Source organism: Taudactylus pleione, unplaced genomic scaffold (genome assembly GCF_031769625.1).
Source record: "Taudactylus pleione unplaced genomic scaffold, aTauple2 ptg000184l, whole genome shotgun sequence".
Classification (NCBI taxonomy): Eukaryota; Metazoa; Chordata; class Amphibia; order Anura; family Myobatrachidae; genus Taudactylus; species Taudactylus pleione.
In genome coordinates this window covers 7,557,908-7,571,955 of record NW_028284586.1, presented here as the reverse complement: position 1 = coordinate 7,571,955, position 14,048 = coordinate 7,557,908, and the positions used below count along the sequence as shown (strand labels likewise).

General features: G+C 49.6%; 1 protein-coding gene across 2 annotated transcripts in view; it reads left to right on the top strand.

Annotated features, from left to right (window-relative positions):
* The window catches only part of LOC148519730 (uncharacterized), a 43,129-nt gene that overhangs the window by 27,811 nt on the left and 1,270 nt on the right, over positions 1 to 14,048 (top strand). Inside the window, exon 13 of one of the 2 annotated variants that reach the window (XM_088476170.1) lies at positions 12,531 to 12,600. The exons of the other annotated variant lie outside the window; for it this stretch is intronic. Within the exon in view, the coding sequence (XP_088332296.1) occupies positions 12,531 to 12,600 (70 nt within the window). The remainder of the gene's footprint in view (positions 1 to 12,530; positions 12,601 to 14,048) is intronic. 2 annotated transcript variants of the gene reach the window in all.

Sequence of the window (14,048 nt, the reverse complement as noted above, 5' to 3'; positions counted from 1 at the left end):
TATTTTAACTTAGTTAAATTTATTTATTTTTTACTTCAGTTTTTCTCCAGAGCGGCAGCGCCGGGCTGTCTGTACAGACGCCCACGCTGCCGCTCCTTCTCCCTGCTGGCGCCGCGACGCCAGCACTGAACTGGGGATCGCGGCGGGGGAAGCCAGAGTCTGTACTAGCCGGACTCTGGTTTCCCCCGGGACTGCTGCCGGAGACGCCGGGGAGATCAGGTAAGCCGCGCACCGCTGATTAGCGGCGGTGCGCGGGTTCCTTGTAAATGCAGTCCCATGCCCCCAGTCTAGGGGACAGACCGGGGGCGCTAGCGGTGGCGGCGGGCCCCCCCTCCAGCGGAGGCATACCCCGCCAGACCACTAGACCACCAGGGTAAATTATGCGGCAAGCGGGATGCCGGCAACCCGGGGGTTAAATATGCTAGCCAGGGGAGGAAGCCTTCCCTGTCTAGCTGCTCCTCCCCTCAGCTCAGCGCGCCTTTCAGCACGGAGTCTGGCGTCGCTGAGCTGCAGCTACTCGGGCCACTCCTCCTCTGAGGTCTCCAGCGGCCATTTTCTTACTGGCAGCGCAGATCTTCAGGGAGCACGCGGACCGGTCCTCCTGTGTACCTCTCCCCCGACAAGGACAGTGTACACAGCACTATAGCCCTCCCAGACACTGAATCTGGGAGGTTGATTGTAGTGGAAAGGTGCAGTGAGTATATCTTCCTTCATGGTATGTGACTTTTGCTAGTGCTGCCTGTCTGTGTCTTTTTTCTACTTACTGTCAGCTTATACCTATCCCTTTCCTTCTCCTACAAGCCCTACAGGTGTGCGGGGGAAGGGTGTTTCTACAGACCTCGCCTATATAAATCATGTATTTGTGAGGTCCGTCACATACAGTTGTGTGCTACACAGTACCATATTGTGGGCTGTTGTTCAGCACACTGGTGAGTGTGCACGTTTTCTTCCTAAGTCATGTCTGAGGAGGAGATTGAGCACTCCGGGGCTCCGGTATTGTTCTCCTGCAGGCGTTGTTCTGCAGGAGTGGATAGGGAAGATTTGTCACAGGACGGCCTGTGCGGACGGTGCCAGGCGCTCCCTGGTATGTCTAAACCTCCCATGTCGCAGGAGCCACCATGGGCGATGTTTTCCCAGGTGCTGGTGTCCATCGCGGACCGTCTGTCGGTCCCGACTGCCGCCCCTACTAGGGCGTTGCCTCTGCCTGCCATCCCCCATTCCCCGGGTGTCCCACAATTATTGCAGACTCCCCCGGGGTCTCAGCCTGTTGGTCCCTATGCGGGGTTGCCAATGTATATTCAGTCCACCCCTGTGGCGCAGCAGGCGGTGGTGCCGTTTCAGGGTCCTGTGGCAGCTCCTCCACCCTGGGTGGATGCGCTTTCCCACACTGTCCAAGATTTGGCGGCAGCATCTTCGGCTTTTCAGTCGATGTTGCGCAGTGACGTGCCCTCCAGGGCGTCTAAACGCTCAGTCATGGCGCAGGCTACGCATCTTTCGGATTCTGAGGGGTCCTCGGATGATGGTGAGGTGCAGGATGACTCAGCCTCAGATGCCTCAGTCCAGGAGGTAGACACTAAGTCTTCCATCAATGTGCGGGCTCTGGTTAAGGCGGTGCGGGCCATTCTTCTGATTGAGGATGAGGCACCCGCTCCCAAGTCGAGGTATCCTAGTTTTAAAAAAACTAAGGTTACTTCTGCAGCGTTCCCCTTGTCTGATCAGTTGACTGATCACATGGCGGTGGCCTGGCAGACACCCAGTAAGCGTTTCCTGCCACAGAAACGCTTGGCGTCCAATTATCCATTCCCGGAAGCGCATTGTAAGAAATGGGAAACTCCGCCTGCAGTCGATTCCCATGTAACACGCCTCATCAGGAGTGCTGCTTTGCCATTGCCGTCTATATCCTCGCTGAAGGATCCTACGGACAGGAAGGTGGAGACTTGTCTAAAGTCTATTTATTCTCTCTCAGGGGCTGTAGCCCGGCCGTCCATGGCCATCTCCTGGGTGGCCAAGGCCATTGAGGGGTGGGCCAACGCCTTGGAGGACACGTTTACGGATGAAGCTCCGGACGTCCAGAGGGCGTTGTTAGGACAGATGAGAGATGCCGCCTCCTACATTGGAGAAGCATCGTTGGATGCTAGCCTGTTGACCTCTAGGGTTTCGGCGGCAGCAGTGTCTGCTCGTAGATCCTTGTGGTTGCGGTCTTGGAGAGCAGACGCAGATTCAAAGAAAGACTTGGAGGCCTTACCTTTTAATGGAGAATTACTATTTGGTCCGGACCTGGACAAAATAGTAGATACCCTGGTAAAATCCAAGTCAGCCTTCCTCCCTTCAGCTACTACACCTGCTAAGGTCCGGAGCTCGGCCTTTCGTTCCTTTCGGGTTCAGGGCAAGGCAAAGGGTCAGTCCTTCCCGAGGCAGTCCGCACCCAAGACCGCCTCAAAGCCAAAGAAGCAAGCCTGGAGTGCTAGGCGCCCTTCTTCCAAGAAAGAAGATAAGCCTTCTGCGTGATGGGACGGGCCTCCCTCTGGGGGACCCCAGAGTGGGAGGCCGACTTCTTCAATTCGCCCAGTGCTGGCACAATACCACCACGGATGCCTGGGTGCGAGAAGTGGTCTCCCAGGGGTACGCCCTGTCTTTTCGGCACAGGCCGCCTGGCCAGTTTTTTTGCACAAGTCCTTCTCAGGACAAAACCAAGGCCTTGCAGGTTCAGGAAGCCATAGAGGCCTTGCTGACGGCGGGGGTCATTATACCCGTGCCACAGTCTCAACGTGGGATGGGGTATTACTCTATGCTGTTTCTGGTGCAGAAACCCAATGGCTCTCATCGCCCCATCCTCAATTTGAAGTCCCTGAACAGGTTTCTCAGGGTTCCCAAATTCAGGATGGAAACTTTGCGTTCCATCATTCTGGCGATGGAACCAGGGGACTATATGGTCTCCCTGGATATCCAGGACGCCTACCTCCATGTGCCTATAGCAACATCACACCAACGGTTTCTGCGGTTTGCTATTCTCCACAACCACTACCAATTCAGGGCTCTACCCTTTGGTCTCTCCACGGCACCAAGGGTATTTACCAAGGTGATGGCGGTCATGGCGGCTCATCTTCGGAGCCAGGGAATACGGTTGCTACCGTATCTAGACGACCTCCTCTTGCTGGCAAGCTCCCCGGAGGTACTGATCCAGCATCTCCACCTGACGGTCGCTTGTCTACAGGCGCACGGCTGGTTGATCAACTGGAAGAAGTCCTCCCTCATCCCATCACAGCGGATGGTTCATTTGGGGGCCCTGCTGGACTCTCGTCAGCAACGGATTTTTCTGACTCCAGAGAAGGTCTCCTCCTTACTGCGGATTCACAGTTGTCTGAGCAGTGGCAGAGTGTCGGTGCACTCAGCGATGAGAGTTTTGAGGTCCATGGTGTCGGCATTCCACATGGTGGAGTTTGCCTAGTTCCATTCCAGGCCCCTGCAGGGGCTGATTCTTTCGGAATGGAACGGATTGCCACACAGGATCCGCTCTCAGATGCTGGTGTTGTCCTCGGAGGTGCGTCTGTCCCTAGCCTGGTGGCTGCAGACGGCTCATCTCCTAGAGGGGCGCCCCTTTTGGATCCCGGAATGGGTTCTGCTCACGACAGATGCCAGTCTCCGGCGTTGGGGGGCGGTGACAGGCTCCTTGTCACTTCAGGGTCGTTGGTCGGCAGAGGAAGCGCTTCTTCCCATCAACATCCTGGAACTGCGGGCAGTATACAGAGCCCTGCAGTTGTCCGGCACCACTCTTCACGGAAGGGCCGTTCAGGTGCAGTCAGACAACGCCACCACGGTGGCGTACATCAATCACCAGGGAGGGACTCGCAGTCGAGCTGCGATGTCGGAGGTGTCCCGCGTCCTGGCTTGGGCGGAGCGCTATCTTCCAGCTCTCTCGGCAGTTTTCATCCCAGGAGTCCTCAATTGGGAGGCAGACTTCCTCAGCCGTTACGACGTGCATCCCGGGGAATGGTCGCTTCATCCAGAGGTATTAAAACTACTCGTGGACAAGTGGGGGCTGCCAGAGCTGGACCTGATGGCGTCCCGTCACAATCACAAGCTGCCTGTGTACGGGTCAAGGACAAGGGACGCAGGCGCAAGTCTGATAGACGCGCTGTCGGTGAAATGGCTGTTTCAACTGGCTTACTTGTTCCCTCCGATATCTCTGCTGCCTCGGGTCCTGCGCAAGTTCAAACAGGACGGAGGCACACTGATCCTGGTGGCTCCAGCGTGGCCCAGAAGGCCGTGGTACTCCGATCTGCAGAGCCTGTCCATCGACGCTCCGTACCTCCTACCTCAACGGCGGGACCTGTTGTCTCAGGGGCCCTGTCTTCACCTGGATCTGGGTCGACTATCTTTGACGGCGTGGCTCTTGAGACAGCCGTCCTGAGGTCTCGGGGCTTTTCTAGCTCCGTTATTACCACCATGCTGAGGGCGCGCAAGCCTGCTTCCGCGAGGATCTATCACAGAGTGTGGCACACTTTCTTTCAGTGGTGCGAGGCCAGAAACTATGATCCCCAGGTGTTCCGGGTTTCGCGTATTCTGGCTTTCCTTCAGTCGGGTTTGGACTTAGGATTACGTCTTTCTTCGCTGAAGGTGCACGTGTCTGCTCTGTCGGTGTGGTTCCAGCGCAGGATCGCTGCTATGCCGGACGTACACACCTTTTTCCAGGGAGTTTTGAGAATCCAGCCTCCCTTTGTGCCACCTGTGGCCCCGTGGGATTTGGCGGTGGTTCTTCGGGCCTTACAGGGTCCGCCTTTTGAGCCCTTGGAGTCAGTGGAGCTCAAGTGGCTAACTTTTAAAACTGTTTTCCTCTTGGCAATTGCTTCTGCCAGGAGGGTTTCAGATTTGGGGGCGCTTTCTTGTCGTTCCCCTTTTCTGATTTTTCATCAGGACAGAGCGGTGCTTCGCACTCGTCCTGAGTTCCTGCCTAAGGTGGTTTCCAGGTTCCACATTAATCAGGAAATTGTTGTACCAACCTTTCAGTCGCCTGATCTTTCGGCTGGGGAGGCTTCCTTAGACGTTGTCCGTGCTCTCCAGGTTTATGTGGACCGGACTAGTTCTGTGAGGAAGTCGGATTCTGTGTTTATCCTCTTTGGTTTTCACAACAAACAGACTCTAGCCCTTTGGCTTCGTTCTGTTATTATTGAGGCTTATATGCAGGAGGGTTTACCTGTTCCAGCCTCTGTTAAGGCTCATTCCACTCGGTCTGTGGGCCCTTCTTGGGCTGCTAGCCGTGGCGCCTCTGCTGTTCAGCTCTGTAAGGCGGCCACCTGGTCTTCCATTCAGACCTTTTTGAGGTTCTATGCGTTTGACACCTTTGCCTCTCAGGAGAACCCGGCGCCCAAAGGATGCATCCTATCAGCACAGGAGCGTCCCCGCCCTTAGTTGGACTGCTTTGGGACATCCCCAAGGTCACCCTATGGACCCTGAAGTAGAAAACAAGAGATATGGTAAGAACTTACCTTTGTTATCTCTGTTTCTACGAAGTCCATAGGGTCCACAGGGCACCCGCCCTGACGCACCTGGCTTCATATGGGCTCTGTGACTGGTCACCGGTTTTCCGTCTCCCATTTCTGTGAGTATGGTTCTTGTGTGTTCCAGTCTTCCTTCTCTCTGTTTCGTCTCCTCCTCCGGCCTGGGCTGCTTACCAACTGAGGTGCCTGTGGCTCGGGGGCGGGGTATAGGGGAGGTTGGACCCAAGTGCATCCTGGGAGCAGCTGAAAGCTTTAACTCTGTGGTGCCCGAGGATCCAGCTATACCCCAAGGTCACCCTGTGGACCCTATGGACTTCGTAGAAACAGAGATAACAAAGGTAAGTTCTTACCATATCTCTTGTTATTCAATCGCTCATTAATCATTCATAAATCGTGCAGCAAAATGTCAAACGACCAGCAATGCGCTCTCCCGCTGGTCGATTTCGACATCTATCATCACCTGAACATGCAGGCGAACCTGCCGATAATGACAGGTTGGGCATGTTATGGATGAGGGAGGGTGCCTGCACTGAACGACATATCGTTCAGTGTTGGCACATTGGCCCTCATTCAGAGCCGGACGCAATTAGCGCTCGCTCGTCCTGAAAATAGGGGTGGCTATTCAAATGAACCGTTCGCTGTTTGCGGTCTGTTCACGCCTCTAGGTCTGAACGAGCGAACAAAATTTGCGGTCGTTTTTTGGGAAACTACGCCCCCTGGCCGCTCGCATCCTACATCATGTCCGCTATTTATTAGATTAATCGAGTACATCGAACAGGGTATGAGCTGCTCGCTATTCTTGTGGTCGGTTTTTGCTACCACAATTTTGCGAGCAGTTCTGGCTATAAAATAACCCAGTGACGTGGTTAATGACGCTGCTGTTTTAATTATGCACACCCATAAAACGCCCGTTTTGACCTTTAAGCACGCCTGCGTTCTGATTTCCACTCCCCGTTTTCAAGCACCTTCCTCTGTTACCACCCACATACGCCTCATTCTGTCACTCAAATTAGCAGGCATTCGCTATTTTGCGAGCACATGAATTTCGACCGCACTGACTGGTTCGCGCATGCGTATAACGATCCGTACGCATGCGCAGTTGGCCAAACATCGCTCGGAGCGAACGTGCTGCCGCTTACGAGTGGCTCTGAATCAGGCCTATTATCCACTGCACAGGATGAAGAACGATTACAATGTTGTAATCATACAGTTGTACCACTCTCGTGTAGTGGATACGCACATTTAGTCTCTGGAGAGCAGCAAAGGACTCCTGTATACCTATTCCTATGGGCTCAGGTTATACACTATGGGGGTCATTCAGACCCGCTCGCAAGCGGGTCGATGTTCCCCCACTGCGCATGCACACGACGGAGGGAGCTCCGTCGTGCGCATGCGCGAGACCCGGCGAGCGACGGGCTCTCCATCGCTCCGGGTCTCGCACCAAAGGGGACGTGCTGTCGATGTTGATTGACAGCACGCCCCCTTTGGTGGGCGTGCCTGCCAGACGGAGGCGTTCCCATGGGAACGCCTACCGTCTGAAGCCGGCCCCACTGACATCACTAGTGATGTCAGTGGGAGTGATTTTGGCTCTGATAGAGCCAAAATCACTCCTGGGCTTGCGGCAGCGAGACCCTACCGCAGGGTCTCCGTCGCAAGCCCGATGGTCGCAATGGTAAAGACCATCGCGACCATCATCATGGACGCTCGCATATGCTGTGGGTGGTCACCCACAGCTATGCGAGCGGCCAGGAGGCCGCTCCATTTTCAGGTAGGAGGGCACTGATTCAGAGCGAGTGCTCTGGTCAGAGCGTTCAGTTCTGAATCAGGCCCTATGCTCCTTTCTACCGACTGAGGTATGGATTGTTGAGCGTTAACTGTCCATTGGTACAGCAGTGAATGTTTCTGTGGAAGAAATTCTCAAATGAGAAAGAAACGTTAAGGGTGTCCCTGGAGCAAAGCCTGCACTCCTGACCTATTATCCCTGTGGTTACCCGTGTGGAGCCTATCGCATTATCCCAGACCAGAACAAGGGAAACCGAACTGCCTGCTGTGGCTCCTCCGTTGACCGCCTTCGCTATTACAATTGAAGTGTGGTAATTGCCGGATGTTTGTATGAAGAATCCACGGTGAGCGTGTTTATCACAACCATGGGGGATTGATATTTGCCATCCGCCGCTCTGCCAGAGGAATCGCTACATAGCCAACAGTGACGCTCCTATCTATACCAGTGCAGAGGTGAGATCCGACATTGTATGAGAGAGGACCTCTACCAGGTGAGCAGATTATCTGCGTATACCTCCTGGTGTATATATATCTTGGCGGCCTATGAAAGAGCTTATCAAATCTGGTCCCAGTGCTCCTAACTTTCTTAGTCCACAGACTATGACCTGTATTGGCTGGTCTTATATCACATATCTGCGTCTATTGGGACTACCTGCGGACTTCTAGCAACTGTTTGTTTGTAATGTATTGGCACAAGTATTTTGGATTTCCCATCAAAGATCTATTACAAGCTGGTCAAAGCTGGATATTGCACACTGCGGAATTGATATTTTTCATATGCATATGCTACATTTTAACTTTTGTCATTCAATACAGACTGTTACGAGAGAAACAACACATTGCATTTAATTGGAGCATACAGCTGGTGCTTCCTATACATCATTTTGGATGACACCGTGGATGTTTTTTTTATATATTATCTGTGTCTGTTTCTAAGAGGATTTAAATGTGTAGAGCTTATAGATATCAAAATCAATAATGAATAAACTACTCGATATCTATGTCATTTGGTATTTACTTACTTATTCATATCTAGGATAATAGATTTATTCCACATTGTGGTGTGTCTGTTTGGGTCCGGGATAGGCATTGGGGTACTATCTTTCACTATTTTTGTGAATGTTTCTGGAGTACATTTGATTTTTCAGTTTCTTCTGACAGTTATGTACATCCCTTGCCTGTAAAGCCCCGCTTATTGTGGGGGTGAGGTCACATTCATTGCACTCACCTTTATAGTAGTTTTCCTAACTGGTGTGTGGAGACTACCCTGGATTGCTTATCAGGTTCCCCAAGGGCAAAGCACCCAGGGTTGGGGGTGCTTCAGTGTTGTGTAACTGCAGGACTTGTACCTCTGTATTTTCTCCTCAGGCTCGTACCACGATGGGCTCTGTGTCCGATGTTTTGCAGATTTGCAGCAGAGTCAGTCAGCCATGACTTCCACCTGGAGCCGATCTGGACTACCTCTCTTATAGGTAAGGTTGCAGTTGGCTAAGGACTAGTGCCTATCCTCTGCATTGTCAGTGTGCCTGTCACACAGACTGGCAACCCCAGGGCCCGCTCCCCCTACTAGTATCCCAACTGGGGCCTAGCTAGTACATTATAGCATTCTGCCTTAGGAGCCAGAGATTCACTTTAAGCGTAGGTGCCTGCATCCTTTCCAGCTGAGGCTCCACCAAGAGCTCACACCTTACTGGGAAGCTAGGCTCTTCCTCTGGTGGTTCAGGCCTCCAACTTACACTGGGACTGTCCCCTTTGGGATTCTACACAGGGTCCTCTTATCCACAGTCAACAAGCTTACAGGGTCAATGAACAGCCTCCGGGTGCCGATCAACTTTGTAGATATCTGAACAATCTTCAGAGCCCTCTGCCTGGCTTGGCTGCTCCTACAGCCTGGTCCGCGATCCAGGTTCAATCCAATTACGTGATTGCCATCGCCTACATAAACTAGTTGTACTCGCAGTCATGGTGCATTGAAGAAGGTGAGTCGAGTTCTCATCTGGACATTGTGTCAGCTTCCGGCTTTGTCGGTAGTCTTCCTCCCCAGAGTCCGGGTTGTGGAAGAGAGCTTCCTCGGTCACCTGAGCACCTATCCAGGGTTTTGTCCACACGCCTCTCGGCCTTGGTGGCATTTCGCCACGAACATAGACTATTCAGGTACTGCTGTGAAGCTGCTATGGCTCAAAGGGCTAAGTTACAGCATATAATATACCAGATACCTGGGTTCAAATCCGGGTTGAGATGATTTTACCTACCCATACCTGGGTTTCGGGAGCCCTTAGAGTGGACGTCTTGACGGTCCGGCAGAAGTTTCTTCTTTCACACAGTATGCCTGCCTTTCCGATTTCGTGGATCCGTGAGCACTCCGCAAGCTGCAGTGGGAGGAAGGCATGGTAATCCTGGTTGCCTCCCATGGAGCTTGGTATGTAGATCTTCTATCCACGCTCTGCTGCATCTTCCTTGTGGCCGGATCTTCTGTCTCAGGGCCCATGCTTCTATCTGAATCTGGCCCGTCTCGTTGCTCTTGCCTGAGTCTTGAGTCACTGCTTCGGCGGATTTACTTTGCTTGGGGTTCCACCTGGAATTTTATTCCCAGCGAGTTTCTCTCTTGGATCCTCTCACTTCAGCTGGTGGGGTTGGATGTGTCCCTCCTCCTCTCTTCTTGGAAGTTGCAGGTTCCTAAACTTTTTGTCCGCTTCAGAAGCAGTTTGCTCGGATACCTGATGTACGATCTTTCCTCCTCGGACGGTGTTTCTCGTCTCCTTGGACTTTGTTTTTAGATGCTTAGAGCTCTTCAGTTGTCGCCCTTTGAGCCCTTGGACTCTGCTGACATTTGTTATATGGATCACCGCTTTCCTGCTCCCCGCAAGCGTTTCTCTGGGGCGCGTTGTCCTGTCCATCCTCGTGGGGTTGTTTCACTGGGACCAGGCTGCCCTTTGAATTTGCTTAGGCTACCTTCGGTGGTCCCTCGGGTTTCTTATCAGTACTGTTTGGTTCCTGTGCTCAGTCGCCTATTTTTCTACGAAGGGGCACCCTGGATCTTTGGGGCTTCGGACTTGGAGTTCTCAGTAGGATGGCCCCACTTTAGTGCTATACGGATTTCGTAATGGGACTGGCTGGATTCCACACAGAACTTAGCAGTTGGCTCAGTTTGATGTTCCGTTATGCTTTTGCGATGGTGGTCCTTTATGTTCAGTCTTTACAGTCTGATTTTTTCACCGGATTGTGCTTCTTGGGTGGCTCACCAGCGGTGCTTCGGCTGAGCAGCTTCGTAAGACTCCCTATGGTCCTCCGTCCATGCTTTATTCCGGTTCTGTTCATTTGCCACCTTCGCTGCCGTGGCTTTTGGCGAAGGGGCTCTCCGGCGCATCCCCTTCCGTAATGAGTTAGCTTTGGGACGTCCCATGGTTTAAGCCTGTGTCCTCTATGGAAGTGTGAAGAAGAAAAGGAGACTGATGTCTGAAGAAAAGGACTTAACCAGGTAAGAAAGAAGTCTCCTTTTATAACATGTTGCAAATAAACATAAGTGTCCCTGATTTATGTATGGTGTAAACCACATACACTACTGTTGTTGGCTGGATCTCATCTTGAGCTCCACATATGTATGGAAATGCAATTGAAAAAGCTAAAAAAATTACTGTAAACTTACACCAACTTAGGGGTAAATTTACTAAGATGGGAGTTCTATTTGAAAAGTGATGTTGCCCATAGCAACCAATCAGATTCTACTTCTCATTTATCTAGCACCTTCTAGAAGATAATACCTGGAATCTGATTGGTTAGTATGGGCAACATCACTTCTTAATAGAACTCCCATCTTAGTAAATTTACCCCTTAGTATCAACCACAAAGTGACAATTCCCATATTATATTGTGTATTGCATCACTTGTGTTAGATGGTTTTTCTATTGAAAACTTTTTCCAATTGTGTTTACATTGTCTGTTTCTCCATACTAAAAAAATAGGCCATGTGTAATATATACGAGGTGTGGCTATTAAATAACGAGGCTGATGCTATAATTAATGTTTAGTTATATTAAGGACATTTTAATTCTGTTCCCCCTCTGCATCCACACAGATCCATCTTCATCTGTTAGTTGTCTCATCATTTTCTTCTTTGTCTCAGTAACTGATGCAAAACTGGTTTCCTTGAGTACAGATTTGACTTTAGGAAAAAGAAAGAAGTCACACAGTGCTAGGTTTGGCAAGTATGGAGGGTGTTCTAGCACTGCAATCTGTTTCTCAGCCAAAAACTGCTTCATAGAGAGCGGTGTGGGCTGGTGCATTGTCCTGATGGAGGATGAAACCATTTTTCCAAAAATCTGGCCTCTTTCTTCTGATTCTCTCCCGCAAAGTTACTAAAACATTTTTGTAGTAATGTTGATTCACTGTTGCGCCTTCTGGTACCCAGTCTTCCAAAATAAATCCCTTAATATCAAAGAAAACAATTAACAGGGATTTACTTTAACATGTTTACTTCATATTTGGTGATGATGGTGTTTTCCAGTGCCTGAACTGGCGTTTTGTATCGGTATCGCACTGGAAGATCCATGTTTCATCACAAGTAATAAATAACCTTATCTAAAAAATGCGATTCTGCTTGAATTTGTTCTGCAATGTCTGTACAAATTAGCTTTCGTTTTTCTTTCTGCATCTTAGCACAAACTTTTGTCATGTTAAAGATCCTTATGCAAAACTTGCCTAACAGTACCTTTGTCGATGATTGCCATTTCTGCTATCATTCGGATGCCGAGTCGATGGTCAATTCATACAATTTTCTCAGTTTTTCTACATTTTCATTTGTTTTTGATGTACAAGGCTTTCCGGGACGTTCAACATCCTCACTAAATCTTTTGTGCAACTCAAATACACGTGCACATAACATACAGTCTGCCTCGTAAGCCTCAGTTACAATACAGAAAGATTCAGTGGGCATTTTGCTTTACATTTAAACTAAGCATTTTTTATAACACATGGGAAAAACACAACTTCTTCGAACGCTGTTAGACAGCATTATCTATGCGAGAGGGGTGAAACTTACAAAACCGTTTTGGGATAGTCCAAGGTCAATGTTCCCCCACTCCCTTTTAACTCATGCAGTACGGTTTATTTTTACAGGTACAGTCTTGTTATTTAATAGCCACACCTCATAGCTCTTTTCTTTGCAAAATACACCTAAAATATGTAATTAAAGTATTTATCTTGAATTATTCATGTTTCACTTACTGGAAACTTATCCCCTAAAATGTACAGTTTCACAGATGAAGAATGTAAAACATTATTACATCATGCAGCATCTCAAGAGGATCCAATTATTTGTGAGGTATTGTTTATTTATATAGAGCCTCCATTTTATACAGTGCTTTACAAAATCTCAGTAGGAATATAGAAACTTAATACAAATCTAATACACAATCTACCACTGTGTCAGTCTGACACAGCCTCCATATAGAGTTGCAGGGAAGCCCACGCCCCCCCTTTACAGCTCTCACTAGCTTCCTGACAGACGCAGCCTATCTTCTCCCCCTGCACTATACAGTTGTAAGGAAGACTGTTCCCTCCTGTCAGCACCCCTTGCCCTGGGTGGACAATTTATTCGTCTTCAGCAAACACTTCCGTAATTATTTGTTTGGCTACAGGTACACAAATAGTTCACATTGTGCATGCTTGCAAATTGGCAGGTCCAAAATACTAGTGTTATTGTAGTTGAATGTTGTAATCCTGCCAAGTGTGAATACCTTTTCTTTTTGAGGGCTTGTTGATGACTATCTGAAGTAGGGGACATTATTCCATATCAACATACCGTAATTTTTTTGGTGTCAGATACTCTCCTAGTTTTGTCAAAGAAGCTATAGACCAATGCCCTGTAATAATAATCTCCTATGAGAGCAAAAATAGCTTTCTGCAAGTTGAATTGTTTGGCTGTAAGTAGTGAATGCTGTGTTTCTAGTTGGTCTCTATTAGAATTAAGATAATATCTGCATGCCTCTACCCAGAATTCTTTTGCTCACCATTCTTGGGTTGCGCAACGAGCCATGATTGTATGCATGCCTTCACCTAATCAAGCATCCTAATGCAAGAGGTTATGGATAGGCATGACAAACGCCAAGGCTGCTGTGAGACATAACATCCTGGCCCCTAAAGATGGGGTCATTTGTGCATCTGCACTGGACTCCCAATATTCTGCATTTCCTAGAGTTATTGATGCAGGAGTCCTCTTTCTGCCTTCATTTCAGCTCCCTATTGGTCAGATCACTTGCAAGCACAGAAGCTGGAGTCCCAGATTTACCCTGTTGATTAGTAGGGGGGACCACATATGGGCTTGTAATGGAGGGTCTCCCTGGTTATTTATCTCTCACTGTACAATAAGTCTCTTTAAGGGGAGCAGGAAAAGGGGTGAAAAACAAATGGACCCTGCAGATTTTGCTTGTTTCTGACATGGATTTGAAGAGATTAGCTTCTGTTTCTCATGTTCTCTAGGCAGTTTCAAGGGCTGCTATCTATGGGTGAAAGACTTATGGCTCATGATGTAGATGTTAGGATGGAGCCCAGGCTTCATGCACTCTACCAAAGGGCTAAATTCCCCTCTTGTCATTTGTTGCCTAATAAGTTTTGTGGTATGCTAGGCCAACATGTGAGTGATATCGATGTTGAAGAAAGGTATGAGGAGCGTTGGAGAGGTCTGGTATTTATTACAAGACCCAGTAATCTGCCATTATATTGTCATTGACCCTTAGTGTTCCCATTCATATGTTATTTGAGTAACACAGC